At 52.3% G+C, this 27,131-nt stretch overlaps 1 protein-coding gene across 3 annotated transcripts in view; it reads right to left on the bottom strand.

Annotated features, from left to right (window-relative positions):
• Positions 1 to 1,469: 1,469 nt before the first annotated feature.
• The window catches only part of CLCN4 (chloride voltage-gated channel 4), a 58,122-nt gene continuing 32,460 nt past the window's right edge, over positions 1,470 to 27,131 (bottom strand). For all 3 annotated transcript variants that reach the window (XM_032330619.1, XM_032330618.1, XM_032330617.1), the window contains 8 exons: positions 25,651 to 25,773; positions 20,657 to 20,863; positions 20,468 to 20,548; positions 18,720 to 19,265; positions 17,115 to 17,301; positions 15,121 to 15,519; positions 8,688 to 8,904; positions 1,470 to 1,729 (listed from right to left, as the gene is read on the bottom strand). In XM_032330619.1, coding sequence (XP_032186510.1) covers positions 1,639 to 1,729; positions 8,688 to 8,904; positions 15,121 to 15,519; positions 17,115 to 17,301; positions 18,720 to 19,265; positions 20,468 to 20,548; positions 20,657 to 20,863; positions 25,651 to 25,773 — 1,851 coding nt within the window. In that variant the 3' untranslated portion in view covers positions 1,470 to 1,638. The remainder of the gene's footprint in view (positions 1,730 to 8,687; positions 8,905 to 15,120; positions 15,520 to 17,114; positions 17,302 to 18,719; positions 19,266 to 20,467; positions 20,549 to 20,656; positions 20,864 to 25,650; positions 25,774 to 27,131) is intronic.

Here is a 27,131-nt window from a genome sequence, read left to right as displayed (position 1 = left end):
AATACAGGCGCTGCCCCTTGTTTCAGGCCTCCTCCTCCCTCTTCCTGTCTAGGAAGCAGACACCTTACCCGGCAGCTCAGTAACCACCTTGTGGCTCAGAGGCGGCAAGCCAGGGGATAAAGGACACCAGAGGCCGAAGGACACCAGAGGACAAAGGACAGCAGAAAACAATACCAAAGGACATGAGTCCTTTGTCTGACCCCCGGGTTTCTCCTTCAACTCTCCACTGTCCGTTGGATTTTTCTCTTACTTGCCGCCAAACGCGCACCTGCACCGTCAGTATCCGGTAACACCGCACAGGGTGAGGGCGGCTCAGGGAGCTGGGAAGAGCCCAGAGGGACGGGAGAGGGCGAGTGGGAGCAGCGGCCAGGCTCACACCGAGAACACCGCAGACTTAAATCACAGCACCAGGCCTTCTCCCAGAAAAGACAGAAGTCCTGACTAAAGAGACAAGTGCACCATTAAGTTCAATACATAGAAGCCCAGTGCTCAAACTGGCTGTCGATGATTTAACTCTGCCCTTCTGTGTTCTGCGTACAAGCACGAAAGTGCACACTCAGACACTAACGCCAGACGTTTTGCATCCTACAGAGAAGATAATGGAACAGATTTACAATCAATTTAGTATCTCTCTTGCAATCCATTTGGAGGAGTTCCTACTGAGACTTCATATGCCTCACCCTCTCTGCAGCCGTATTTAATAGGATCTGAAAGGAAAAATAAGTGGTAACACGGGGCAGCCTGTTTTGACCCTCACGTACGCTGTTCGGAAATTAAAGCACACTTACGACAAGCTGGCAGCACATAGATATGGCCCATGGAAAGTGCTGGATGGCTCAATATTTAGGAATGCACATGCAACACGACGAGCAGGTGTGTACACCCTCAAAATCAGGATGAACCCCTTTGTGTGGGAGGAAATACGGGCAGCACTAAACACGCCAGGAGTTCATCATGCAGTCCCAAGGTGTTGGCCTTGCACAGAGAAAGGGTTCTTCATACGCATCATCGCAGGAGACCCTGGATGTTGGTTCGGAAACTGATGGGAGCAGCGCAACAGGGGGCTGAGAACGGGAGCAAGAAATGGGATGGTCGGGAGTGAACCCACTGGCAAACTTTCAGCTTTCACTGTGTGCCGATTTAATTTCTTTTGTCTTTTCCAACAAAGTGAGTGCAGATATCTCTAGTCCGATTCAGCGAAATAGCAGCAACACTTCAGGAACCAAGAAATAAAAGATGCCGCCAAGGCCAATACTCCTTTGCCTTTTGGACTCAAAGCTTCACAAACATCAGCCTTAAAACGAGGGGCAAACATTTCTGGACTCAGCATTTGTGTTCCGTGTCCTTGTACGAACCATATTGTTGACCCCCACCCCCATGCCCCGACGGCGGTTAATAAACTCATTAAGAAACACAGCTGGAAACTCATAAGGGGTTAAAGCTATGAAATGCCTACTGGTTGATGTCTCTTTTTTTTTTTTTTTTTTTTAAAGGTTTCATCCTTTTTCCTTTCCAACAAAGCTTTTGTTTCCACTGCCCCCAGCGCACAATCGTTCATTAGGATAATAACATATCATTTGTTTATTTCTTTTAAAATGACACGGTTGTGTTTTTCTGAAAATAAATGCCACCTTGTTTCTAATTAAACATGATGGATTCAGGGTCCTGGTTTGCCATCTGGGCCATATGTCTCAAGACATCCTTTTTCGTGATGATGCCAAGAAGTCTCCTGGAGAAGAAACACAATAGAGAAAAGAGGTCAGCTTTGCAAGATTGACTCCTGCCTGCCCTAAACCCCAGGGCCTTCTCCACCTGGCCGCACAGAGAGACATTTCCCAGCTTTCCCTGCAGGCGGGTGGGGACGAGTGAGTGAGCTCTGGCCAATGGCCTGTAGGTGGAGAGGAGAGATGTGCTTCCCAGGTCACCCGCACGTTTCCAGACACTCTCTCTCCTCAACTGGTGGCCACAGGCAGGGGAGCCGATGAAGGACTCTGAGGTCACAGAGGACTGACTTAGCAGCCACCAGATTCAAAGACCTGGGTCCTTGGATGACTCTATGGTAGAGAGCCCACCCCTGCTGAAACCCACACTGGACGTGACATAGGGAGGAATGAATCACTACCGTGTTAGGCCACTGAGATGTTAGGCCACTGAGATGGCAAGCAAGAAACCTACAGTGACTAATACGCTCGCCTAAATTTCAGGACTATAATCAATTGACCCCTCTTCCAAAATTCCATTGTTTTCAACTTACGAAAACAAGGCCTCTTAACAGGGCTCCTTGTGTAAGGGCCCCAGACTACACACTGCACAACCCCAAGGAGTGCCATTGGCAAATATGATAATGCAACATGTGCCCCAGACTGCACAGGACACACCTGCACAACCACAGCCCGCAGCCCTCACTCAGTCTTGATTTTATTAACTACTTAAATGACCACCTGCTGAGATAAACCACGCCCCTCGGTAAAGGAAAAGGTTTAAAGGAAGGGGGTATGCACAGTTTCTTTAGAGAAAGAAAGTTCCACTGGCCAAATTGGTCTGCCAGGTAGCCCGCACACCCAAGAAAAACAGAAGAACTAAACAGGGTCAAGCTGACCCTGGAATACTGTGTGGTTAATAAAATGAAAGATTTCTACTCTATATCGATGTAAAACAATGACATACCCCCAAATCAGAAAACACAAATGCAATACTGTGATTTATTTAATTAAGGCCAAATTGGTCAAATTCATCTCCCATGCAACAGAAGGGACTATGAAGAGGGAACAGTAGCATCCGGGGCTGCGCTGGACTCAGGTGCTGTTAGTGAAATGCATGCTGGGTCGTGAAACTGTCAGGCCAGAATCGTCCCTGACCACACGGCCCTTAACCAACCCCGAAAAAGCGATTGTTTTCCAGTGTTAGTTGCGTACCTCTGACCCTGGGGGAGACAGCGGGTACTGCCTGTTCCCCTCTCCCTCACAGGAATGTCTGCAGGAGAGGGGAAGATAGCAAAGGGAGACTTGAAAAGCATGAATGTCAAAATCCTGCAAGCTTCAGGACTCTGCTGTGAGGCTCCAAGAAATGGAAGGAAACGTACAAAGCGAGATAGAATCAGCAAATGGACATTTTGCAATGCCTGCTGTAATAATTAGTTTAGTCAGTAACATCCGTGGGTTCCAAAACCGCTGGGTGAATGGTTGCTGGAAAGCAAAAAACTCGCCTGGCCTCACAGGATCCCTCCACAGATTACATACGGAGAGAAAAATGTCCCTTCTCAGCGGAGGGCTCTGGTCCCCACCACCTCATCTAAGTGGCAGAGCTTATCACCAACAAAGCTGGAAAAGCTGACGTTGTGACATCATCTATGCTGGCACATCACTTAGCCAAATCAAACCACCAGAAGCTATCAAACAGATTCCCAATATGAGACTACTGATTCCGGACTCTTCCCAAACAAAAACAAAAACAAAAACTGTGTCATAAATAACACACCAAAAAAGGCAGGAAAGTGTTCTAGATGAAAGGCTAAAGGGGCAAAACAACCAAATGCAATGTGTGGACCTTGAAAGAATTCTGGGTTGAAATTTGATATGAATTGGATATTGAATGATATACTGAGTCACTGTTAATTCTTTATAATTACAGTTTAGTGGTGACATAAAGTAATTTCCTTAACTCTTAGAAGATGTATGCTCCACTCATAGCAGCCAAATCTTGGCAGCACGCGAGATGTCCTTCAGTGAGTGACTGGATTCCTAAACTGTGGCCCCTCCGGGTGATGGAACACTATTCAGCGCTAATAAAGAAATGTGCGGTCAAGTCATGAAAAGCCAGGCAGGAACTTTACATGCATGTCACTAAGCGAAAGAAGCCAGTCTGAAAAGGCCACATCCAACTCTAGGACGCTCTGGAAAAGGCAAAACTATGGAGACAGTCAAGAGATCAGTAGTTGCCTGGTTTGGGGGGAGGGAAAGAGGGACGAAGAGGCGGAACCCGGAGGATTTTTAGGGCAGAGAAACCACTCTGTGTGATGCTATAGTGGTGGATACAGGTCATTCTCCATTTATCAAAACCCACAAAATGTACCACACCAAGGACAAGCCCTAAGGTAAGCTGCCAACGGGAGTTAGTGTACCAGTATCGGTTCCTCAAAGGCAACAAATGTAACATGTGCAACATACTAGGGAAATTGAGGGGACAGGAGAGGGTATATGGGAACCTTGTACTTCATGCTCAATTCTTCCATAAACTCAAAACTGCTCTAAAAATAGTCTATTAATTAAAGAAAACAAACCCTTGTGGGAGAAAAGTGGTCCCCTGAACGGAGAGGGGTGCCAGCGCGGAAGGGTAGAACCGGGCATCGCTCTCTGTTCTAGCTGCTGAAAGCCACTTGGCTTCAACTGTGTTCATATGTTACTTTAAGGACTTTTCTAGAAGGTATCAGAATGCAGTAAGGTTGTCGTTTTGTCCCATCGAACAAGACGCTGTTCTACTAAAGTGGCCACACGGAGTCGGGGTCCTGACTCAGCTCAGGCAGCCGCAACGAAGCCCCACGGGCTGGGTGGTGACTGCGCTCACAGTCCCGGACACCAGAAAGCCCAGATCAAGGTGCTGGGGGGGGGGTCGGTTTCTCCAGAGGCCCCTCTCGGCTCACGGCCCTCACTTGGGCTTCTCCCCGGGGCCCGCACATCCCTGCTGCCTCTTCCTGTCCCTGTAAGGACACCGGTCTCACCAGATTAGGGCCCCAACCTGAGGACCTCATTTAACTCGAATTACCGCATTGAAGACCCCATCTCCAAATCCAGTCACACTGGACTGGGGGGCTTCAACATAAGACTCTGGGGGGGACACAATTCAGTCCACAACACTTCTTCCAGCGCATTTAAAATTTAAAAAAAAAAAAAGGGACAGTACAAAGGCAACCAGCATGGGCCTGTAATACGCCACTAGAAGCTGGGGTCAGAGGAGAAATGGGAGGTGGCGCGAGCAGCAGGGTGCACGGGGGGCGGGGCGGCTAAGGGGCGGGTCTCTGCGGTGGGGGGGATGGTGGGGGGGGTCTCCTGCTGGCAATCGCCAACTAGCCAACAGCCTCCCCAATGACCCCGCTCTTTTGTCCTTTGCCGTTTTCTCCCTGAAAGCCTGGCTCAGGACCCTGTCCTCTAGAACACCGGGGTCAAGCCGCCCAAACCGGGTTAGGTCCATGTCTCCTAGTAGATGACGAGCTCTCGGCTTTATTATTTTTTGGACACTTTTGAGCCTTCACCAGGTCTCAGAGAGACGCCCTGTAAGATGCTGCTGAAGCAAATGTGACTTTGAAAAAGTAGGGCTTGTTAGTGTTGGCAAAGGGACGAGGACTCCGCTATCTCTCTCTCACACACACACACTCACACACACACACACACAGACACACACAGACACACACCCCCTCCCTTATCTATGAAGCCTGGTCTGGTCGCCCTTCTTCTCCCCGGGGCAGCGCGGACGACCTCCTCTTCAAACTCTGTACCTAGAAACACGGAACATCGAGCTGCTCACAATGCTTCTGGGGAAACAGGAACTCAGAGCGGTCTCGGGTTTGGGCATAAACTGTGCCTTGGCCTACAACAACTGCTGCAAAAGAAGAAGGCTGAACACCCACCCGGGTGGGGACAACGTCAAAGCCAGCGGAGATCGTAGCGGAGGGACAGGACTTACCGTAAATCAAGTGTCTGACCTTCCGGCGCTGCAGTTCAAGCGAATCGAGGGAATGACAAATGGCCAGTCTGTGGCCATGAACACATCCAGTTAGAACAGCCGGGCTCTTCTGACAAGGCCACCCCGTCCAAGTCCTGGGGGCCCACCTAGCAGGCCTGGGGAAAGCTGATTCGACCTCCCCACTCCCCTGCGCGCGCTTTGGCCTTCGAGAGCCTCTGTGGGGAGAATCCCACGGAAATGCAATGCGGGCTTAGCCACTGGAGGCTCCGGAGACTCAAGCCTCCTGGGAACAAAGCCTTCTGTGGTTCCTGGCATGGTTTCGCCATGACCTTGGGGCCCAGGCCCCAAGAAATCCTGCCGCCGAGGCAGGTCCACAGGACGAGCCGGGGCCCTCACCGCGAGCAGGGAAGGCACATGGTGACGGAGTACATCAAACACGCAAGCTGGCTCAGGCCATAGCGGCCCTGGCCACGAGCCCGAGGAGATGAAAGCCCCGCAGACGGGGCTCCCTTGCCAGCAGTAACGCATCAGCATCTGTGTTTGTTTAAAATATGCAGAGCGAGAGAGAGTGCGATTTTGTTTTCTCGCAGAACATTCGGAGCCAATTTCGGCACCCAGATCTTCACAGGAAAACCTCATGGGGCTGCGTGAGGTGTGAGCGGGCGGTAAGGGCAGAATTTCCTGCCAGAACTGGAAATTCCAATGATAACTGACATTGGATGATTATTTTTTTAAAGGAAAAGAGAAATGGCTACGCACTTGAGACGCCGTGGGTGATCACAGTGGTAGTATCGCCGGGCGATGGAAATTCAAGTATGTAAATGGGCTTCAGCATTCTGCAAAGTGGAGTTCGGACGAGCAAGCGCAGCTCCTGGGTGTTTGCTAGAAACACGCTTTCATAGGCCCCACCCCCAGCCGAGGGATCAGTGGCTGCACTGGCCCCGGCACTCCACGTTTAGCCTGGAGATTCAATACTCTGGGGGATCCCGTGACCCACTGAGTACCTTTAAAAATAACCAGCGAAAAATTTAATAAACAGGGTGCCTGGCTGGCCCAGGTGGTTAAGTGACTGCCTTCGGCTCAGGTCATGATCCTGGAGTCCCGCTTCGGGCTCCCAGCTCCACGGGGAGTCGGCTTCTCCCTCTGACCTTCTCCCCTCTCATGCTCTCTCTCATTCTCTCTCAAATAAATAAATAAAATCTTTTTTACAAATTAACTTAATTAATTAGTTAATAAAAATAAAAATCACCAGCAGAAGCAATCTCTGGTCCGGAACTTGTATTCGTCGCTTACCGACAGTCCCTCCCATGTGCAACACCCCCGCCCCCCGCTACAGCTGGAGCTGAGGACACCCGGCGCGCAGGCTCGGGGCTCTCTGGGTCAGTGCGCACATTTGGCCCCCTGCACAGCCGGGATGGCAGGAGGGAAGCAAGGGAGCAAGGAGGCCTCACTTGGCTGTTCATGGGCACCTAGCCCACAGTCACTGAGCTTCAGAGCAAGTGACCTTCAGGGCCAGTGAGTCTCTGATGCAATGCGGGCCGCCCCGTGCACAGCAGGCTTCCGAATAACATCCCGGGTCTCTACCATCGAAGTGCGAGGAGCATCCCCTCTCTTTAGCAAGGACACCCACCATCTTGGGAGGCAACATCACCCTGGGTGAGAAGTGCTCGGTGAAGCCGGATGGTGGGCTCCGCAGTATAACTGACATTAGAGAGTTAAGGCCTCGACACAGGGTATCAGTGTCCCTGAAGCCCCACCACCTCCCCTCAGCCTACAGAGAATACGCTGGGCGGACAATTCAAGGTTCCAGGCTGCCCTGACTGGGCCAGTCTCTTCCTCTACCCAGGCCTCTGAAGCCGTGGGATTTGGGGTGCACCTCTGAGCCCAAAGAATGGCCCTGGGGCACGGCACCTCATATACCATCATGAGCTTTCAGTCTGTGCAATGCTAGTTTCCTAGCTCGCGGTAACAAAAAGCAAATGTAGTACTGTCACCACAGAGACAATGCCATGGGGCCACCAGATCTGCCAGCAACTCGGGGACAGCTGTTCTGAAAACAAGAGGTTGTCTTGAACCGATTGCTGTATCAGGGAACAATCCGAGCATAATGTGAACTTCACATCTGCTTATGGGTCATGTCATCCATGAGAATTCCAGGTGATTGCAGAGAGCTGCCCCCGGCTGAACCCAGCGGCACGGGAATACAGGCCACCCTTGAACAATAAGGGTTTGAACCGCATGGGTCCACCTACATGCAGATTTTTTTGGAAACCTGCAGGACGGTACTGTAAATGAACGATCTCTTCCTTATGATTTTCTTAGTCCCGTTTCCTCTGGCTTCCAGACCAGAGCGTGTAATACGTGTTAATGCACCACTCACGTTATCGGTAAGGCTCTGGTCAACAGCAGGCTACCCGCAGTCAGGTTTTGGGGGAGTCAAGTTCTTTGTGACCTTAGACGGCACGGGCCGCCGGCGCCCCCAGCCCAGGGTCGATCCGGGCTCCACCGGACACAGCCCGCAAGCCGCCGCCCTTACAACACCCGCTTCTGCAAAAACCCCCAGTGCGTCTTAAGATACAGAGATCCACGTCTCGTAGCGGTTCCGTAGCTCCGAACCAGGCACCGGGCAGAGGCCGCGCTCCGGGCCCCGTGAGGTCCGCCCCGCTTGCCCGCACGCCCTCGTTTTCTCACGAGCCTGTGCCTTTCACTGCCCGCTTCCGTGGGGCGCCAGCACGTGGAGGCAAGCCAGACCCCGTGACAGCACAACAGGCTGTCCCTTCTCCCCGAGCCAAGTGCCACCCAGGGCTGGGGGGAGCAGAAAAGCTGCCCAAATCCTTCTCCTTCGGCTTCTCCCCTTTTCGACTCAGCCCTCAGCCTGGGGCGGCCGGCAGCCCCGCCGGCAGGTTCCTCCCACCTTCCCCTCACGCCGGCTGCCCCGCGAGGCCCCCGGGGACAGAGACCGCGTCTCGTTCATCTTGGTCTCCTCGGAGTCCGGCCGGAACACTCACCCACTCCGCGTCACCAGGCACTGCCGGAGCCCCAGCTTCCGGAAGATGTCCACCACCGTCTCCATGGGCGTGTGGTCCGTGACCGTGAACGGGCTGAGGTTGAGGACGCGCCGCAGCTTCAGGGGGTGCGGGCTGTTGGCCGGCAGCTCGGGGGGCTCCTCCGTGAAGTACAGGATGGAGTTGCTCACGATGCCCTCCTGCCTCTGTCTGGCGTTCTCTGGAATGGGTGAGCGGGAACAGTAAGCCACGTAGAGACCCTGTTTCGCAACTGCCTCCAGCCCCCGCCACAGGAACAGCGGCCTTCCCTCTGTTCGCGTCCCACAATCCCACAGAGAGGGCTTCAGGGGGCAAATGCCACATTCTTAATGAAGGCCTTCAGCCAAACATCTGGAAAATTGGCATCTCTCTGAAGCTAACGCCGTGTGAGGGTCCCTCTGCTGTGACCCGATCGTCGCCAAAGTCTGGACGCGTGGGCCTGAGCAAGGCAACTTCTTTGGGAGAATGTACTGCCTCCTCCTGGGCTCGGGGACACCCAGAAGGCCCAGGGCCCTCCACCCTTGCTTTCCTAACACTCCCTCATCATGGGCTCAAGTTGGACATGACAAAAAACCGCACTCTGCTGCCCAACGACCTTAGTAAGTTGTTTTTCTTTTTTCTTTTCTTTTCCTTTTTTTTTTTTTTTTACAAACTAACTTTTAACTGGCCCAAATGGCATTATGAATCCTGAAAGGAACAAAAACCAATAGGGCCATCCCAGGCTCACAGCCCAGAAATGCAGCTTAATTCCAAATATGGCCCTTGGGACCAAAGAAATAACTCCAGAAAAGCCACCATGCCCCCACCTCCTGGATGGCCTCTCTTAAAAATGGATCATTTTGGGGATTCCTCAAAGAAAGATAGTAAAACTGTTATGGTAACAATGAGGCTCTTTCTATCTGTAGGCAAGGACATGCGAACGCAAGCCGAAGAAAAGTAGGGTAACAGGAACTCATTAGAAATACAGCTTTATGCAGTACTAGAAACCCAGGCTATTTTAAGTCACACGTGAAATAAATCCATCGGTCTCAAGATATTTCTCCAAGGCAATTTTCCTTCTGTTGGAATTTTAATCTTTCTTTTGGTTCATGGGAAACGGTTAGGAAAAATGTACAAGTGAGGCTTGTCTTAAAATGGATCCTGGTTTCTAGAATACGTCTCTGGCCTTCTCACAGACTACTATTCACCTACATTGTTCTTTGAAAAACAAAATTCGGACTGCCTGAGTACTCTAATGGAAAACTGGCAGCATTCGGGGTCAGGCTGAGTTTGAAAAAGGGTCTCTGTTTAAAAGAAACTGTGGGCCCGCTGGGCAAATGCCGGCGCATTATGTGGGTCAGGGGAAATGCGGTTACAGCGAATGGGCTGGGATTCGACCACAAATACCAGAGGACGCGGAGGCACGGTGTGTTTTTCAAGTGTGGACACTGCATGGTACACGCTGCCCATCTCTGTCCTCAATCAAGACCATGCTGGCCCAGAGCCCTGAGGTGCATTGGTGACTAGCAACACATGGCTCATTGTCGCAGCCCGAGAATGCTCTCGCAGTCCCACGTGACAGGAACCCAGCTGTTTCAACCATCGGGGCGACCAGATCAAGAATCAGTCTTCACTGGGATTGGATCAAGCCACAGACCTCAGTCAAGAACTGAAACGAGGATTTGCTGAGCCCCTCGTAAGAACAAACACAACTGAGTGACCATCAGTCCACCTGTCGAAATAGAGAACCACCCTCCATGTCCTCCGAGTGCCCCGATCAGGTTAGAAGCCCCGATTCTATCAGCAGCTAGCTCGGTGATTCCCAGTTCCCAGCTCACCAGTGCGTTCGCAGAGCCTGGACAAGGCCTAGTATACAGGAGGCACACAACAGATGCTTGCCAAACGCATGCATGAATCAGTCAACAGGGGAACGAATGAGCGAGTGGTTCTACTAAATGTCCGCGTACTCGGTCCCTCCGGCAATGTGGGACAGCCCGTTTCACGGGGGAGACCCCGGGAAGGAAAACCCACGAGCTGTTCGCTGCCAAAAAGAATCGAAGGCACCAGCTGGGCTCGGAGCCAGAGATGCGGGCCGTGTTCCTTGCTACTCTGGAAGGGCTCCGCTAGGCCACTCTGGAACTGTCCTACCAAGATTTAGCTGAACGCTTCCAACGGGCTACATACAGGCCAAAAACTGATGAATGGAAGGACCAGAAAGAAAGCTTTTTGCAGCCCTCTGCTAGGTCCAACCATCTAGCCCCGACTGGGGCAAGAAACCTCCATCAGTCACCATGAGGCCCACAACAGAGGCCAGCACGCATGCTCACAGAGGGCGGTCACTGGCTCCTGCTCCCCGCCCTCCCAGCGACCAGAACAATGCCCGCACACCGAGGCTGCACAAGACATAGATCCCGCTGGAAACCTTAAAACAACTCCCCACCCTGGGAATGATCCGGGGCTACAAGAGTGTAGACTCCCAGGCCCTAGGGACTCACAGAAGCCAGAGTCAAAAAAGAACCCCCCCCCAAAAAGGCCCAATGTTTACGTATATAGAAGGCCCACAAGCTAAGAAGGAAATGTACCAAAATATTAATCATGGCCTTCTATGCTGTTGAGAAAGTGGGAGCTTTTTTAAAATTTTCCCTTTTGCTTCTGATATCCCCAATATTCTGTGAGTATGTATTCTTTAAAAATAGGGACGGCTGAGTGGCTCAGTCAGTTAAGCGTCTGCTGTCAGCTCAGGTCGTGATCTCCAGGTCCCGGAATCGAGCCCCACGTCAAGCTCAGAGGTCAGCGAGGTGTCTGCTTCTCCCTCTCCCTCTGGTACTCTCCCTGCTTGTGCTCGCTCTGTCTCTCTCAAATGAAAAAATAAAATCTTTAAAACAAGCAAACACCTAAGAATGTCATAAACTTCATTTTTAATTGTTTTAAAGATCAATTAAGCTGTCCTTAATACAAGAGCTTTGTTCTCTATTCTACCCGAGCTAGTATCAGGGGCCACAGCTCCTGAAGAACGAGGTACATTTTCCACTTTCTAGTGGAAAATATGATGACAACACCAGGCACAGAGTGCTGGAAAAGTAAATGTCACAAACTCTGATACACCGAGGAATTTGAAGGCTGGAAATACTCACATATGCAGTAAGCTAGTCCCGTGGCTTTTAGAGCAATGGTTCTCAACTGGGAGCAAGGTTGCCCTGACCCTCAGGGGACATCTGGAACGTTCTGGAGCTCTATTTGGTTGTTCATCACTAGGAGATGGGGGTGCTACCAGCAGCTAGCAGCCGGAGACCAAGAATACTGCTCAGCATCCAACAGGAAAGAACGATCCGGCCCCACGTGCCAATAGCGTGAAGGCTGAGAAGCCCTACTTGGGAGAACCCTCTCACCCTGTCCATCAAAAATGCTGCCACGTAACAGACGCCATTAACTAAAAAGGCTGCAGAGCAAAACTGAAACTATATAGCGGTAGTCAGCAACAAAAAAAATGTGATAAAAATAAAATAAAAACTATTTCAAAGAACAACCAGATGATTCTATAATAAGCTACAGCAGACAGCGGCCCAGAGAAGTCCCCCTGTACGTGTGCTCAAGCCCCAGCAGAAGGCGGCAGATGACAGCGCTGTCCTCCTTGGCTTGTGCGGGTCAGGGACAGCCCTCCTGGGAAGAAACCGCTCTATCCCTGCACAGCCCTTCCAACAGCTCTGACAAGAGGTTCAGTTCTGGTCACAGACCCCTTTCTGCAAGCAAGCATCTTCCACATGCTGCAGAATCATCATTAAATCACCCACCAGACGAAAAAAATGAGGGTTCCCCTTAACTCTTGCCTGTGACTCTAACTTTCCGTCCCTTTAATCATCTTTGCGGCTTCCCGCTGAGCCCTCTCACCTAATTGCAGAATTCAAGACCGGAAGAGTCTGAGCCCTGCTAAGCACAGAAAGAGCCTTGTATTCGCCAACAGCACTGAGAGGCAGAGTCTCCCTGACGGGGACTTTGCACATGGGTCACACGCGGCCCCATGTGTCCGCACGTGATGGGGAAGGGCGCCGCATGTCCTACGTGGGGCTAACCGCTCCCTGACGAGGACGCTGGCTGCGGTTTGGCATTCCAGAGATGGCTGGAAAATAACATTTCCAGCTTTACGGGAGCGGCTGCTGCAATTTTTTTTAAAGATTTTATTATTTGAGAAAGAGAGTGAGAGGACACAAGCAGGGGGAAGGCGCAGAAGGAGAAGCAGACCCCCCGCTGAGCGGAAGTCCTGATGCGGGGCTCGATCCCAGGACCCTGAGATCACCACCTGAGCCAAAAGCAGATGCTTAACCAATGGAGTCCCCCAGGCGCCCCAGTTGCTACAATCTGAACGTGATGTGTAAGAAAAGCCCTTACTTGCCCCATCTACCGTTCTTATTCAAACCATCTTGGCTCTACTGAACTATAAGCTTTGCTCCTAATTCCCCTGAAAACGAAACCAGCATGAGACAGTCACTAGCTAAATGCTAAAGTCATATTTTATATTCACAAAAGGCCACATAATTTCACAAATACAGGTCACACATTTCTCCAGCAGGATACAGGAACTCTTCTATTTCCATAGATCGAGAAAACAGCTTTTCTGATTGCTCAGAGTGAAACACTCCTTGCCTTTCCACAAACCACGTAAACAGCAGCTTCTATACTATTATCGGTCTGGCTGAAAGCACACAGGTACTATTTACACGGCGTGTTGCCTCTTTAGACATTCCAAACATCGCTTCTAAGAGCCCGCTCCGTCGGCAAGCTTAGATTTCTGCACTAAGCGGCTGATGACAATTACCGCTTCCCACTTGATTACAGTAATGGGTTTCAGTGAAATTAGTGAGCTGTCTCGTAGCAGGTGCGCCCGGGGCCGCACAACAGGGAACGGGTCCGGTGACATCACTTTAGTCTTTAAATTTCAGCTTTTGCTTAAAAGATCTTAGGGACTGAATAAATTTTTCAAGGCTACTGATTACATTATTTTAAAAACAAACCCAACCCTGCTCATACAGCTTAAAACCAACCTCGTTATTTAGAAGGCAATATTTATGCCCAAAGGCACCTGACTGTTAAGCCACAGGACGTGAGCACAGGCTGAGCCCAGACGCACCAGTATGCCATCGGGTCCAAAATATAAACCCAGTTATTGCTTTGGGGGAGGGGAATCTGTTCGAGCAACAAGCTAAGGTGAGAGCATACGGCTTACCCAAACTGATTTTTATAGAGCCTTTGATGAAGGTATTTCAAAGATACTGGAAAGGCTATTCAACATCACAAAAAGATTTTAGAAATTGAAAGGGAGCCTCAGAAATCCTTAACCGAGGGCAGGGATAAGCAAGGGGTCCTCTGGTGAGGGCACAGACAGTCCTACCCCGGCCAGTCCCACCGGTGAACTAGTTGAGCACCCTGGGAGATGGGATACTCGGTGAAGTCATCAAGCAACCACACAAGCCATGTTGTGGGCCCCATTCCGCCATGAGCCACTGGGATGGGGACATCACGGCAGCAGGTGGGCTGCACAGGATGGCCCTGGCCCCAGCCCGCACACAGGGTGGGGGGCTCTGCTGGTCCCTGTCCTGCCGCCTCACATGCGCCAGTGGGACTCCAGCCTGAAGGGGGTCTCCAAGGCTCGCTGTCCTTCCTAGGTCTCCGTGTGGCTCGCACCCAGGCCTTTCTCTCAGGAGTCCTACCTCCCACCTCCCTTTCAGTGCACGCATCCCTAGACTGCGGGGCTGGCAGACTTGCTTCTCTGGGCCACCATCCTGGGCACCCCGCACTCGGACATCACCCGCTGGCTCCTCTCCCGACGCGACAGCCTGCCCCTCGGCCCCGCCGCTTGCAGCCAGCACACCGGGAGGAAATCACGCGGAACTGCCTCACGCGGGCCTCTGAGTAGTGGGGTGGGACCTAACGCCACCAGCCAAGTGAAGGGCTTGTGCGGTGGCCCAGGAGGCAGCTGGGGCAAAGAACTCACCCTCAACGTCAGGAAGGCCACCGGAAAGCCTGTCGCCGAGAGCAGCTTGCCAGGGCCAGTCCGGGCTCCCCCGCCCCCATCCTTCCCAGCTTCACCTGACAACTCCCTAAAAAGGCAGTGGCGGCCACGGGCCACCTAGCAGGGACGGGTCCCAGAGGCCACGTGCAAATGTGGCTGTTACTTTCCAGCCAAGCGTGTCTTTCCCTAGACATCGTTCCTCACGGTGGGACCTGGGGACCGGCGGCAGCAGCAGCGTGAACCAGGAGCTCGGCGTAATGCAGAGTCTCCTCGAAGAGGCTCGAGAAAGTGTGAGAGCCCCAGCTTAAAGCCCTCTGACCTTGGCACTCTCTAACCTCTTTGGGAATTCAGGGGGCACAAAGGCGGCCCCTGGCCTCTTAGTACAGCCTGAGCTTCCCTCCCTCTACTCACTTATTGCGAGGATCAGCTCCCGCCTCTGCGCAAATCCAATGAGGCGCTCGGAGTCCCTGGAGACCACCACGGGGAAGCCGTTGTAGTCGGTCTCCTTGATGAGCGTCTCCACATCCTCCACGGTCATGCTGTCCTGGGTGAGCACAGACAGAGGCGGCTCGCCCCGCCGTGGCCGCATGACGTCGGTAGCCAGCGTGCGGTGGGTGAACTCGTCCTTCACGTCCAGAAATGGGTACCCGTTCAAGTGGATATGAGCCTCATAGATGCCTTCTTTCCCAAAGGCGTCGGCCACCCATTTGCTGGTCACGGCTGCCGCCATCAAGGGCACAATGTACTCTAGACCACCCGTTAATTCGAACATGATGACCACCAATGACACCGTCATCCGGGTAACTCCACCTGCAACCAAAGACAAGATACAATTCTGAAACTCAACTCCAGGCCCTCCGGAGGGCATGAACTGTGGAAACGGACAAGCTGTCTCTAAAGCCTCCAGACACCTGTTCCAAAGACACGGCCCGGCACATCGCCCAGCGCAGACCTCTGGAATGCCGGCCAAGCTCTGGTGAACGCAGCGCGACCTCAGGGGGCTGTAGTCACAGCCGCCTGGAGGGCTCTTCGGTGAGAAGACAACTGGGCTGTCTCTTCACCCAAGACCACGAGCCTGGCTTTTGGGTGAGTGGGCTAGGCAGGGCTCTGACACAGCAAATGTGGCTGTGTTCCAGAACCCCGTAAGCTGGGAAACTGCAGAGATTCTTAGTGGCTATGGACAGGAGAGGGACCCAACTGTGGGTCCCCTGGTATCCATACCAGCTCCCACGAGTCTTCCAGTGGGCTTGAACTGGGGTTTCTCGACCTCGGCACTAGGACAACTAGGGCGGGTGTTCTGTGTCTACGGTGGTATCCCCGGCCACCAGCCACTAGATGCCGGTCACACCGCCCCGCAGGTGTGACAACCAAAAATGTCCCCTCCGTCACCCAGTGTTCCCGAGAGGCACAACTGCCCCGGTTGAAAACCAGTATTCTAGAAGGCGCAGCCGCAACATGGTGGAGACTACGTCCTCACCCAGGCCCTGAATGACTGAGTGGAGAGAAGCTCCCAACCACTCCCACTACACGAACACACGCACGTGTGCACACGCACACGCAGGGTCGAGTCTCATTATTCACGGTAGCCGTGATCTACAAAGTTGCCACAAATACGGAAGGAGCAAATGCTGAATCACTGCTCTGGGGAAAACGCAAGGTTGGGTTTGTGTGAGCTTTGGCTCACATTTTGGTCGACCGACCAATACAGAACCTTATTTCCTGTGTATTTCTATTTAAAGACACCTTACTTAACACACATAGATGATTCACGAACACCGAACGCATGGCCCGCAGACTGAAACTCCTGTGTGAGAAGACTTCTGTGACCTTCCTATTTTCTCCATAAGACACGTCGCAGCCTTCTTGTGCGTACGATGCCCAGACGGACTGTATTTAGCACTCTGGCTGGGGGCCATTTAAAACAACAAAATCATTCACAAAATGCAAAACACATGGCAGCAGATAGACACGAAAAGGCCACGTGTGTAGAGTATCCGAGCTGTGACAGGGGGCGGGGCCTCCCCACCTCGTTCGCCCGGAGCTGGGAGCACACACACTAGGCACCTCGCACTTTCCCCTGCTCCTGCGCGTGTCTGAGGATGACACAGCAAACGCACCCCAAGTGTTGACTTAGGGGTCACACGTTTTAGCAAGGAGGCCAATTCCCGAATGTGGGCTCCGCGAATAATGAGAACCCACTGCGCATCGCGAGCAAGCTGCAAGCCCCGGTATGTTAAGCTACTGAGATTTAGGGCCTTACATGCGACAGCGACACAACCCGGCCTGTCCTGGGAAAGCCAACACTCGAGGCCATGTCCTCCCTCTCCCCGGTGCCCCAACCCAGAGCGGCTGGTGGCGGCGCTTGGCCTGACCCCCCTTCCCTTGCGCCCCAGCCGGGGCTGTACCTAGGCAGGCCGCTGCTCCCACCATGGCATAAAGTCCGGGGGTGACACAGTCTGCTCCAGGCCTGCACCAGTTCCTGAAGACGATCCAGTCGTGGTGATGGTAAGCCAGCTGCTCCACGCCGATCCCCACCATCCTGCCGGCCATGGCTCCCACCGCCATGCTGGGGATGAAGAGGCCTGAGGGGATCTCCGGGGGGCACACGGGGAAGGGAGGTATGAGGGAAGGAAGCCGCAGCCCCGCTTCCCCACTCCCGGTGATCAATCCCCCCGCCACGGGCTTGTGCCCCGCTGCTCTTCAGAGGGGGCACAACGCTTCCGAATGCAGGGTCAGCGGTGTGGACCAAACAGGACAAGTGGCTTAACCCATCTGGTCAGTCCTAGCTACTGTGACTCGGGACAGAACACGACTTTACACGTCGGCCTCCTCTCCTTCAAAACCGGGCCTGCTTCTCCTGCTGGGGATTAAAGGGTGATGACCCCCTGCAAATACTCCCCTCCTCCCTGTGCGTCATTCACACGAGCTTTTACCATTAAATGTGAAGCCGCAGCGGGGGAATGGAAAAGGAAGGCGTGCGACTGTTCACGGGTCACACCAAGCAGCCCGGTGCGGCTGCCCAGCACCTTCAGGAGCTTTCCACGGGCTCACAGTCCCCGTGAGGACACAGCGGTGCCACGCCTGTCAGAGAGACAGGGGCTGTCCCCTCTTCCTAACGAAGTACTTTCCCAGAAGTATTCTGAGTATGTTCAAGCCGGTGAAAGGCAGCAAAGAACCGGACTGTGTAAACTGCAAGATCTTGGGGGCGGCGCGCTTCACATTTTGCTGCGTGGAAACGCGTTTTCACTTCTCTAGGGATCGGACGTGGGCCAGAGAGCGTGCCTGACCCTCCGTGTTCATCATGGAGACTGCACGGGATCCCCGATCCCGCCTGGCAGTGGCCCAGGACAGTCATCGATCTGAGGCTGCGAGTGGATTTGTAACCAAATTCCAGGCGAGTCTGGATCCTCGGGGATGATTTCTAGACTTTGGGATGATGCTCTGAGTGGCCCCCCAATTCCTAGTCATTTAACTCCCTATAACCACAAAGCAGACCCCTCTCAGTGGGCACAAGAGGCTGCTGGCGTCTCTCTCAGACACACAATCCCTTTGCTGGGAGGCGACGAAGGGGAGACAGCTGGCTGTTTAATAAAGTCCACCCGTCTTCGCCCCTAAGGCAAAAATTCAGGTTTGTGTTTGACCATTACCCACTCAAGTACACAGCTGCTGAGCCTTTTTAAAATGAGACAAATCATCAAAGTCCCGCAGAGAAAGCCAGAGTAGCTCCTGGGTGCTCACGACACAAGCGTGCGTTTTACGGGAATTCCTGAAGCTATGCACCGCCCCAGATGAATGACAGACTCTGAGCCCGCGCTGGCTCACTTGCACAGTGATTACAGTCTGGTTCCCAGGCACGCTGTTTATCAAAAGCATCGCATCTTCGTGATTAAAAAGAATGTCAAGTGCCCAGCATGAGAAAAGAGTTGGTAAAGGTCAGGTCCCTCCCCCTCTCCCTTCTCTCCCGAAGAGGAGGGTGCCTGCCTCCCCACCCCGCCTGCCCCTTCACTGACCTTCATGCCAAAGGTAAAGATGGTGATGACGATCTTGAAGACCAGCGCCAGGGCCAGCTGCCACATGGCCGTGTAGACCCCGACGCCGGCGGGCCGGTCCGGGATGTCATCCACAGGCCGGGTCATGTTGGGGTCGTTGATGTAGTCACAGAGCTGGGAAGACTCGAGGGCCCCGCAGTCATTGAACAGCTCGGAAATGAGCTCGCTCGTGCTCCGGCGCGTGTAGGGGTTGGGGTAGGCGATGATGGCGGTGATGGCGGTCACCACGATGACCTCCAGCACCGGGTACTTCCCCAGCCTGGTGGTTTTGCGCCTCCGGCACCAGGCGATGTTGCAGCGGATGAAGAGGGTCCCCCACAGGCCACCGAAGACCCCGAGCAGGATGAAGGGGAAGAGCTCAGCCATGTACCAGGGCGTGTGATATTCCACGTAGAAGAGGACAAGGCGGCTGTTCCCGAAGGGATTGATGGATCGCAGCGTGAAGGCTGCCACCAGGGCCGCGAAAAAGGACCTCCACAAGGTCTTCAGGGGGAAGTAGTAACTGACCTGGGGCGAACAAAGAGGACATGAGGCTGGCTGAGGGAAGAGCTGCCCTGAGCCCCCAGCCCCTGATCGCAGCCCCCCCAGTGGCGCTTAGTGGGACGGTCACACTCAGACCAAAGATGGGCGGTACCGACTTCCTCGGGCTAGGGTTCGTTACCACCAAGATGCACCAACGAAGACATTTAAAGGACTCTGTGTCTTAAAGTGGAGCAGATACTACTCCAGATGCGTTTGAGCTCTTGTAAAAGAAATGGGAATAGTTCGTTCTAATTCTGTTTATGTCACAAAGACCCTCCCAAAAGCAAATAAACCTCTGGATTTGATTCTACAGAATAAAATGGAATCGGTCAGGCTAGGAAAACCCTGGCCCACTGAATGCATTTGTATGTCACATGACTTGAGAATTTTTTTTTTACATTATTAAATGCTGGGGGTCAAAAATAAATATTTTGTGAGCTTTGAAATGGTCAAAAGCATTATTTTGTGACATGTGAAAATTATATAAGATGCACACTCCAGCAGCCACAAAGAAAGTTTTATTGAAATTCAGCCAGAGGGGTGCCTGGGTGGCTCAGTCATTAAGTGTCTGCCTTCGGCTCAGGTCATGGTCCTGGGGTCCTGGGACTGAGTCCCAAGTCAGGCTCCTTGCTCAGCAGGGGGTCTGCTTCTCCCTCTCACTCTGCCCCTCCCCCTGCCCATGTTTGCTCTCTCTGTCAGATAAATAAATAAAAATCCTTAAAAAATTTAAAAAAAAGAAATGCAGCCATGCCCGCTCATGCGAGTGTTGTGTGTGGAGGCTTTCCCACTGCAAGCACAAAGCCGAGTAGTTCCACCCGAGACCGGAAAACCCACAGAGCCCAGAATATTTACTCTCTGGCCCTTTGCAGAGAACATTCGCTGATCCCTGGAATAGATCCGCTTGGGTTGCCAAAACCAGAAATGCCTCATGAAGTTGGTTAGGAGAAAGAGACTGCAAACTTCCAAAAGATAATAATAGTAGTAATAATTACATTGGCGGTTTTTAAAATAATACTTGAAAACATATTTAACAGTGAAAATCGTGGCTTCTTCATGAGCGGCAGGAATCTTGTCACTACCCTTCAGATGCAGTCCTAAAGGGCTAAAGATGGAGGCCTCCCTCTGTGCTAGCCATCCTCAGCCCCCCGAACTGGCGGATCTGCCCCCCACCCACTGCCCCTTCTCACCTCCTCAAGACTGAAGAGCACACCCCCGATCGGAGCCCCGAAGGCCACGGAGACTCCGGCAGCAGCAGCAGCGGAGAGCACCTGCGGGACAAAGAGCTCCGTGTGAGCCCCCAGCCCTGCCATGCAGGTGAGCCGGGACGGGGCTTCCAGAAGAGGCCCTCGCCGTGGACGGGAGCGCGCCTCGCTCACCTCGCGCCTCTTGCCCTCGTTCTTGCTGTACTTGGAGAAAAGGCTGCTGAAGAAGTTGCCACAGCAGCAAGCCACGTGCACCAGCGGCCCTTCCTTGCCCAGGCTCAGACCGGAGGACACCACCAGCACCAGGGTGACGGTCTTGATCAGCAGGGTCCACTTCCCCAAGTAGCCCCTGATGATGAAGCCGCTCAAAATGGTCTTTATCTGCAAGAGGACGGAGAACGGGAGCGAGTGAGCCGCCCGGAGGCCGCGGCGAGGAAAGGAACGGGTTCACCAGCGCTAGACTTGCTGGATCATACAGAGGAGAAGCTACTTTAGTTTTGGACCGGACTGTAATTTTATATTAACAGAATTTATGATAACATACCGTATGAATGGTAACTTGAAACCATTTGATGCACAGCGAACCCTAAGAATTTCTAAAGGCGGAGGGCGGGGGGGGGGGGGGGCGCCTGGCCGGCTCAGTCAGCTAAGTGTCTGACTCTTGGTTTCAGCTCAGGTCCTGATCTCAGGGTCACAGGATCGAGCCTCGCGTCAGGCTCCTGAATGGGGTACTTTCATCTCTGGCATTATTGATAGAGATCTGTTTCTTAATTCACGGAGAAATACCAAGCGAGGGAGTGTGCAAGCACACGTTTCCAAAGAACGCAATGAGCTCCTTCCTATAAAGCACCAGTGAGGTCTTCTAGCTACACAGTCGGACGGTGTTTCCTGAACTAGCCCCTAACTAATGGCAGACTGGCGGGTCTTTGACTAGGGGTAGCGGGCTTATTTGAGCAGGTGCTCGGGGGATCTCAGATCTCTTTATTTAAGGGATGTTTTATTATGCCTGCCACAGTCCTGCCCTTTTGTGTTGCCTCGGATAAAATTATCTATAATTTTTTGTCAGTTAGTTAATGTGGATTTGGACCCTAGGGTACAGTTGAAAGTGTAATACCATTTAGAAGATCACAAGCATCTAAATTACCTGAGCCTCTGCCAGCCGTGACACGCGGTGAAATGAACAATGTAACAGGTATTTGGTAATTTGCTATAATGATTTTATGGAATTGTCATGATCACATTAGGGACTAAAGAAAGCAAATTCATTGCCAGTAAATGCCAAAACCTAATCACTTGATTCGTATGAATCAACAGAGACTGAATCAGGCAGAGCTGTCGTGGGATGTACTGGGGTGGTTTTCCAACCCGCAGGTGTTCAAGGTAAAAACCTTCCTGGCAAGTAAGTATTTGCGAGAGCGCTTCCTTTTTGTAATGAACTACAACATCGGTTCAAAGTCAGTTTTAAGAGGACGTGATTTCTTCGAGCAACAATGGTTCTACCAACAAAGCAGACCGCGACGGGAAGAAGGAACCCCTTGCCTACTTTTAACTCCCCGGTCCAAGGACACTGTTCAGGTGCTTCATAGATTTTAACCTAGAGCATTTGTTACACAAAAATCAGTGTTCTCTCAATCTGCATTTTTACCAGTGTTTCCAAAGGAATGCCCATTCTAGGCGATCAAAATGTTTCCGAAGCAAAGGCTGGCGAAGACAAGCAATGGGTAAATGTTGCTGAAGGGCACCCAAGCCTAAGTGCGCTCTGTCGCTGCGCGCCCCGTGACAGGAGGGAGAGGGGGCTGTAGCTCAATCTGACTGAAGCCCATTTACACAGCTAGCTGGGTTTCGACTAGGAGGCTCTTTTTACGCGTGAGACATTTATTTATATTTCCTTTTTACCCCGCCCCTTTCCTCTGAGAGCTGGACCCTAAAATTAGGGATTGCAAGCTCTCCTATAATAATAGTGAGAATTCTGCTACTGCTGAGTCACAGTAACCAAAACTAAATTATAATCGCGACTGGGTTCCTGGAGGAATAATCCTAAGAGATTATCGTGGGGGCACCTGGGTGGCTCTGTCAGTGAAGCGTCTGCCTTTGTCTCAGGTCATGATCCCAGGGTCCTGAGTTCAAGTCCCAGCATTGGGCTCCCTGCTCAGCGGGGAGTCTGCTTCTCCCTCTGCCCCTACCCCCTCACCCCAACTCGTGCGTGCACACTCTCCCTCTCAAATAAATAAAGTCTTTGAAAAAAGATTATGGCGAACTCTTTCACAAATTGAGAAACGAATCTGTTACATGTGATGTGTAGCTAGAACTGTATTAATGAAACAAGCACCCGTGTACCCACCAGCACAGCGGAGAGAAGACTGGGTACCTAGGAAAGCCCTGTGTTGGCTTCCTGGGTGGATCCTTCCTCCTCCCCCGGCCCAATCATCTCCTTGCCCGCCTTTACACGGTTAGCACACGTGCGTGTCAGTAAACAGTGTGTGCTTTCACTGTGGCTGTGTGTGGACTTCGTCTAAACAGAATCAGACTCTACATAATTCTGGCTGCTGCTTTCCTGAGTTTCATGCATACCAGCGTGTGTCTTACACGTCCACCACATCGAGATCATCACACTCGACTTTGGATTTAACTCTTTTCGAGTTCAGCTGTCACAAATACATGCCCTCTTTGGACAAAGACCAAGTCCAGGGAGCCCCTCACAGACAGAGTTCACGTCCAAGCCCCCTGTCTGTCTACAAGATCCCAAGCTGAGCCAGGGGTCTCTGGTTGGGAACGGGGAGGTGGCACGGCACATCACCCCTTTTCTTACTGCGTTAAACTCTCCAATTCCCCATCGGCCACCTGCTCATTTTGGAAAGGCAGTTTGGGTCCCAGAGAGCCTATAGTCAGGCAGTGGGATCGTCGGACGGAGAGCCCAATGCGAGTCTGTGCTTTTTAGTGTCCAGGGGCCTCAGCTCCAAGACACCAAATATGACACAGTCCGTTCTTCCATAACACTGCTTTTGCAAACACAAATTTATTTCAGTGTTACTTGTGCACTGGGGAAGAACTAGAACATAATCAAATTTCGCGTCTGTTTTTGCCCAATTTCATCTGGGAGAAACATGAAATGCACGTGGAAAATGGCCCCAGCCAAACAGAGCGGGACTGGAAGGCACAAAACGCACATAGCATGGGCCTCCGACGGCCGCCAGTTCACACGTGCACTAGCAAGTCTGTTTCTTAACCGTTTCACATGTGTAAGCCGGGCTACTGGGGTTTTCTTTTAAGATTTTATTAACGTATTTGTAAGGGAGAGAGAGAGAGAAAGAGCACAAGCAGTGGGAGGGACAGGCAGAGGGAGAAGTAGACTCCCCACTAAGCGCGGAGTGGGACTCGATCCCAGCACTCCGGGATCGGGACCTGAGCCGAAGGCAGAGGCTTAAAGACTGAGCCAGGTCCCTGGGTTACTGGTTTTCTAGGTTTCTATCTCTTTCACAGGCGTCACTGATGGACATTTCTGAGGGTTGTGCTCCTGCTGCTGTCTGGCTCAGCAGCGTGGCGGTTTTGCCCGTGCGATGCTGCACGCCCCAGGGACCCGCGGGAACTCCTGGGCTGCGCGGGAGCAGAAGGGACTCACCAAGGCGACAGGAACCTGCCACGGCTTTGCTCTTCCGGTTCCTGCAGCAACAGGTTAATGCAAACCAACGCAAAGTCGGCCTGACATATTCTTTTTTCTCTCTCTCTTTCCTGGAACAGGACAACGTTGGGCTTTTCTTTTGACAATCTTTCAAGGACTCCTGCCCTTTCCAGGAACTGCCCAGAACAGCGGCCGTGTTGGCAAGGACCACCAAAGAGGGTAGGTGTTGGGGAGCAGGGACCAATGTGCATCTGTTGCCACCACCGGTCGCATCTTTAAACTCACCTTCTCCACCTCTAGGGGCCCTGCTGAAGCACCAGCTTGATTATAGTGATAATATAAGAAGTTTTTAAAAAATATATTTATTGATTTGTTTTACGGAGAGAGAGCACAGGCGCATACGCGCAGGGAGCAGGGGCAGAGGGGGAGAGTGCGTCCCAAGCAGACTCCGTGCTAAGTATGGAGCCCCATGCACGGCTCATCCAGGACGCCGAGACCATGACCTGAGCTGAAACCAAGAGTCGGTCGCTTAACCGACTGAGCCACCCAGACACCCCAATATAAGAACTTTTAAACTGGGGCACCTAGGTGGCTCCGTGGGTTAAGCCTCTGCCCTCAGCTCGGGTCATGATCTCAGGGTCCTGGGATCGAGCCCCGCATCGGACTCTCTGCTTGGTGGGGAGCCTGCTTCCTCCTCTCTCTCTGCCTGCCTCTCTGTCTGCTTGTGATCTCTCTCTCTCTCTCTCTCTCTCTTAGATAAATAAATAAATAAATTTTTTTAAAAAGGAACTTTTAAACTTATTTCTGGCTAAAATGTTCACTGTCTGGGCTCTTGGAGGAACTCACTCAATTACCATCATTCTAGCTGGTAGATCTTCCTGGGTCTGAAGTTTGATCACAATCATTCCTCTTGGTCGATGAGGTCACCTCCCTCAGCTCACGTTACACGGAAGTGCTAGACAACGTAAGAACTCTGAACTTGGGGGGTGCGTTCACAGAGCATGTCCTGAATGTGGAATAAGTTTTTTAAAGATTGCTACTACCCTGTCACCAGAAGAGGAAAATGTGGCAAGGGAGCTCGCTCGTAAGAGGGCTGACTCATCAGTCAACGTCCTGAGCGACAAACCCCCGTTACTGTCTTGTCCCCATTACCTCACAGGTGCACTGACAAGCTCCTGAAGGGCCACATTTAGGTATGGGGTCGATGAACTGATTGCACAGGTTTGAGAGTTATGCGTGGCTTGCAAAGACAAGAATTTAATCATCTGAGAAGAGAAAGAGCGTTAAGTCCTGACACAGAGCATAAATTCTGGTGCCAGACGGCCGGGTTCAACTTGTAGCAAACCAGCTGTGCAGCCCCAGGCAAGCTGCTTAACCTCTCTGTGCTTCAGTTTCCTCAACTATCAAGTGAAAAATAGCAGAACCCACCTCACAGGCTCATTGTAAGGACTCAATGACTTAACACATAGCAAATGCTCGGAACCGTGCTGGGCACCTAAGCATTTGCTTTTCTTATTACCAGCACAGAAGAAACTGGGCCACCACTCACCTCTGGTATACCGGAGCCACAGGCATATGGCGCAAACACGCGCACCAGGGAGACGGCCAAAAAGGCAAACAGCAGTGCCCACAGGATGTACATGAGGTAATTCAGAATGTAAGCACTGGCACCCTGAACAACACGCACAAAACGAGAAAGGACACGTGAGCAAAGGCAGAGACCAGCACCACCCCCGCCCACCCTCTCCTCGGGGACAGCAGGGCCTTGGCCAGGGACAGCTGCTCAGCTGGCCCCGTGTCCCCAGAGAGGCCGGTGTCGGTTTTCAGAGAGGCTGCCACTGCGCCGGCAGGTACACACCGACCCAGCCCCAGGGGGCCCTCTGGAAGCTGCTTGCACCTGCCCTCCCCCAGGGAGATCTGCGCCTGCGTGTGTGCGGCAGAGGGCCTGCAGCTGGTCTCATCAGTCACAATGAAGGTCATGAACAGTGCGATGCCGGAAATTCTGCCGCAGAGCCCCTGGAAGGTTCCTCTGGTCCCATCCGCAGAGCACTGGCCTCTCTCGGCCCTCCCGCAGGCCAGTGGCAGCCCCGTATCCCGCTGTGGTCCAGGCTCCGTGGGCAAAATGCAGACACTCAAGGCCCTATCCCAGGGCTGCCGAGTCAGACACAGAGGGTGGCAGGGGGGTGCAAAATGTTGCTTGGGCAAGCTGGCCGGCACTTCGAGGGCAAAACATGAGCTTCTCCTGCAGATTCATGCACTGAACCACTTATTCCAAATTATCTGATGAATGAAGAACACACAGTCTGGGATCTTCGACCCTGAGTACCTGGTCTGCGGGGTGGGGACATGTCTGGTGGCCTCAGCTTCATGCCACCATCTGGGTTAGCCCAGTGAGGGGCGAAGGAAAGCACGGTCACGGACAAGCCAGGCCACGGAGAAGGCCACACGTGTGCCTAGGAAATGCCAAACCACATTCCAGGAGACCACTCTGGCCTTGGCAATCACTTTTATTCACACCCTGTGCAAGAGCGATCAGACTGAGAAATACATTCCAGCCACTTAAAACCATACTTTTTTGAGAGTAAAAATAACTTCTCATTCTTACTAATAGCTCTTCTTTGAATCAAAGTATAAATCTTAGAAACGGCTGAAAAGATGAACAGCCATATTCCCCCAACAAAAAAACATATTGTAAGTAAGAACAAGAAATAAAATATGGTATCTAGCCAACTCTGCCTGCCCATTCCCATCAACCCAAGTAGAGGATTTATTTTGGGAAGAAATGGAGAGCACTGAGAACATGGGAGATTTCAAGTTCCCTGTCTCCTTCTGAGATTGGAAAGAAACAATTTTCAATTCTACTGAGGAAGAGGTTTAGCAAAATGGCCCATCCTCAGCTGTGGTGAAGTCCATGCAGGGGATGCACGTGGTTGGGGATGGGGTAGAGGGGAGAAGAGGGATAAACCACGCCCATCGTCTAGAAATACACCCTCGCCCTAGCCCTCCTGTGGATCTCGCCAACCTAGCTGC

This window comes from Mustela erminea, chromosome X, assembly GCF_009829155.1.
Source record: "Mustela erminea isolate mMusErm1 chromosome X, mMusErm1.Pri, whole genome shotgun sequence".
Lineage (NCBI taxonomy): Eukaryota > Metazoa > Chordata > Mammalia > Carnivora > Mustelidae > Mustela > Mustela erminea.
This window is presented reverse-complemented; position numbering and strand designations above follow the sequence as displayed.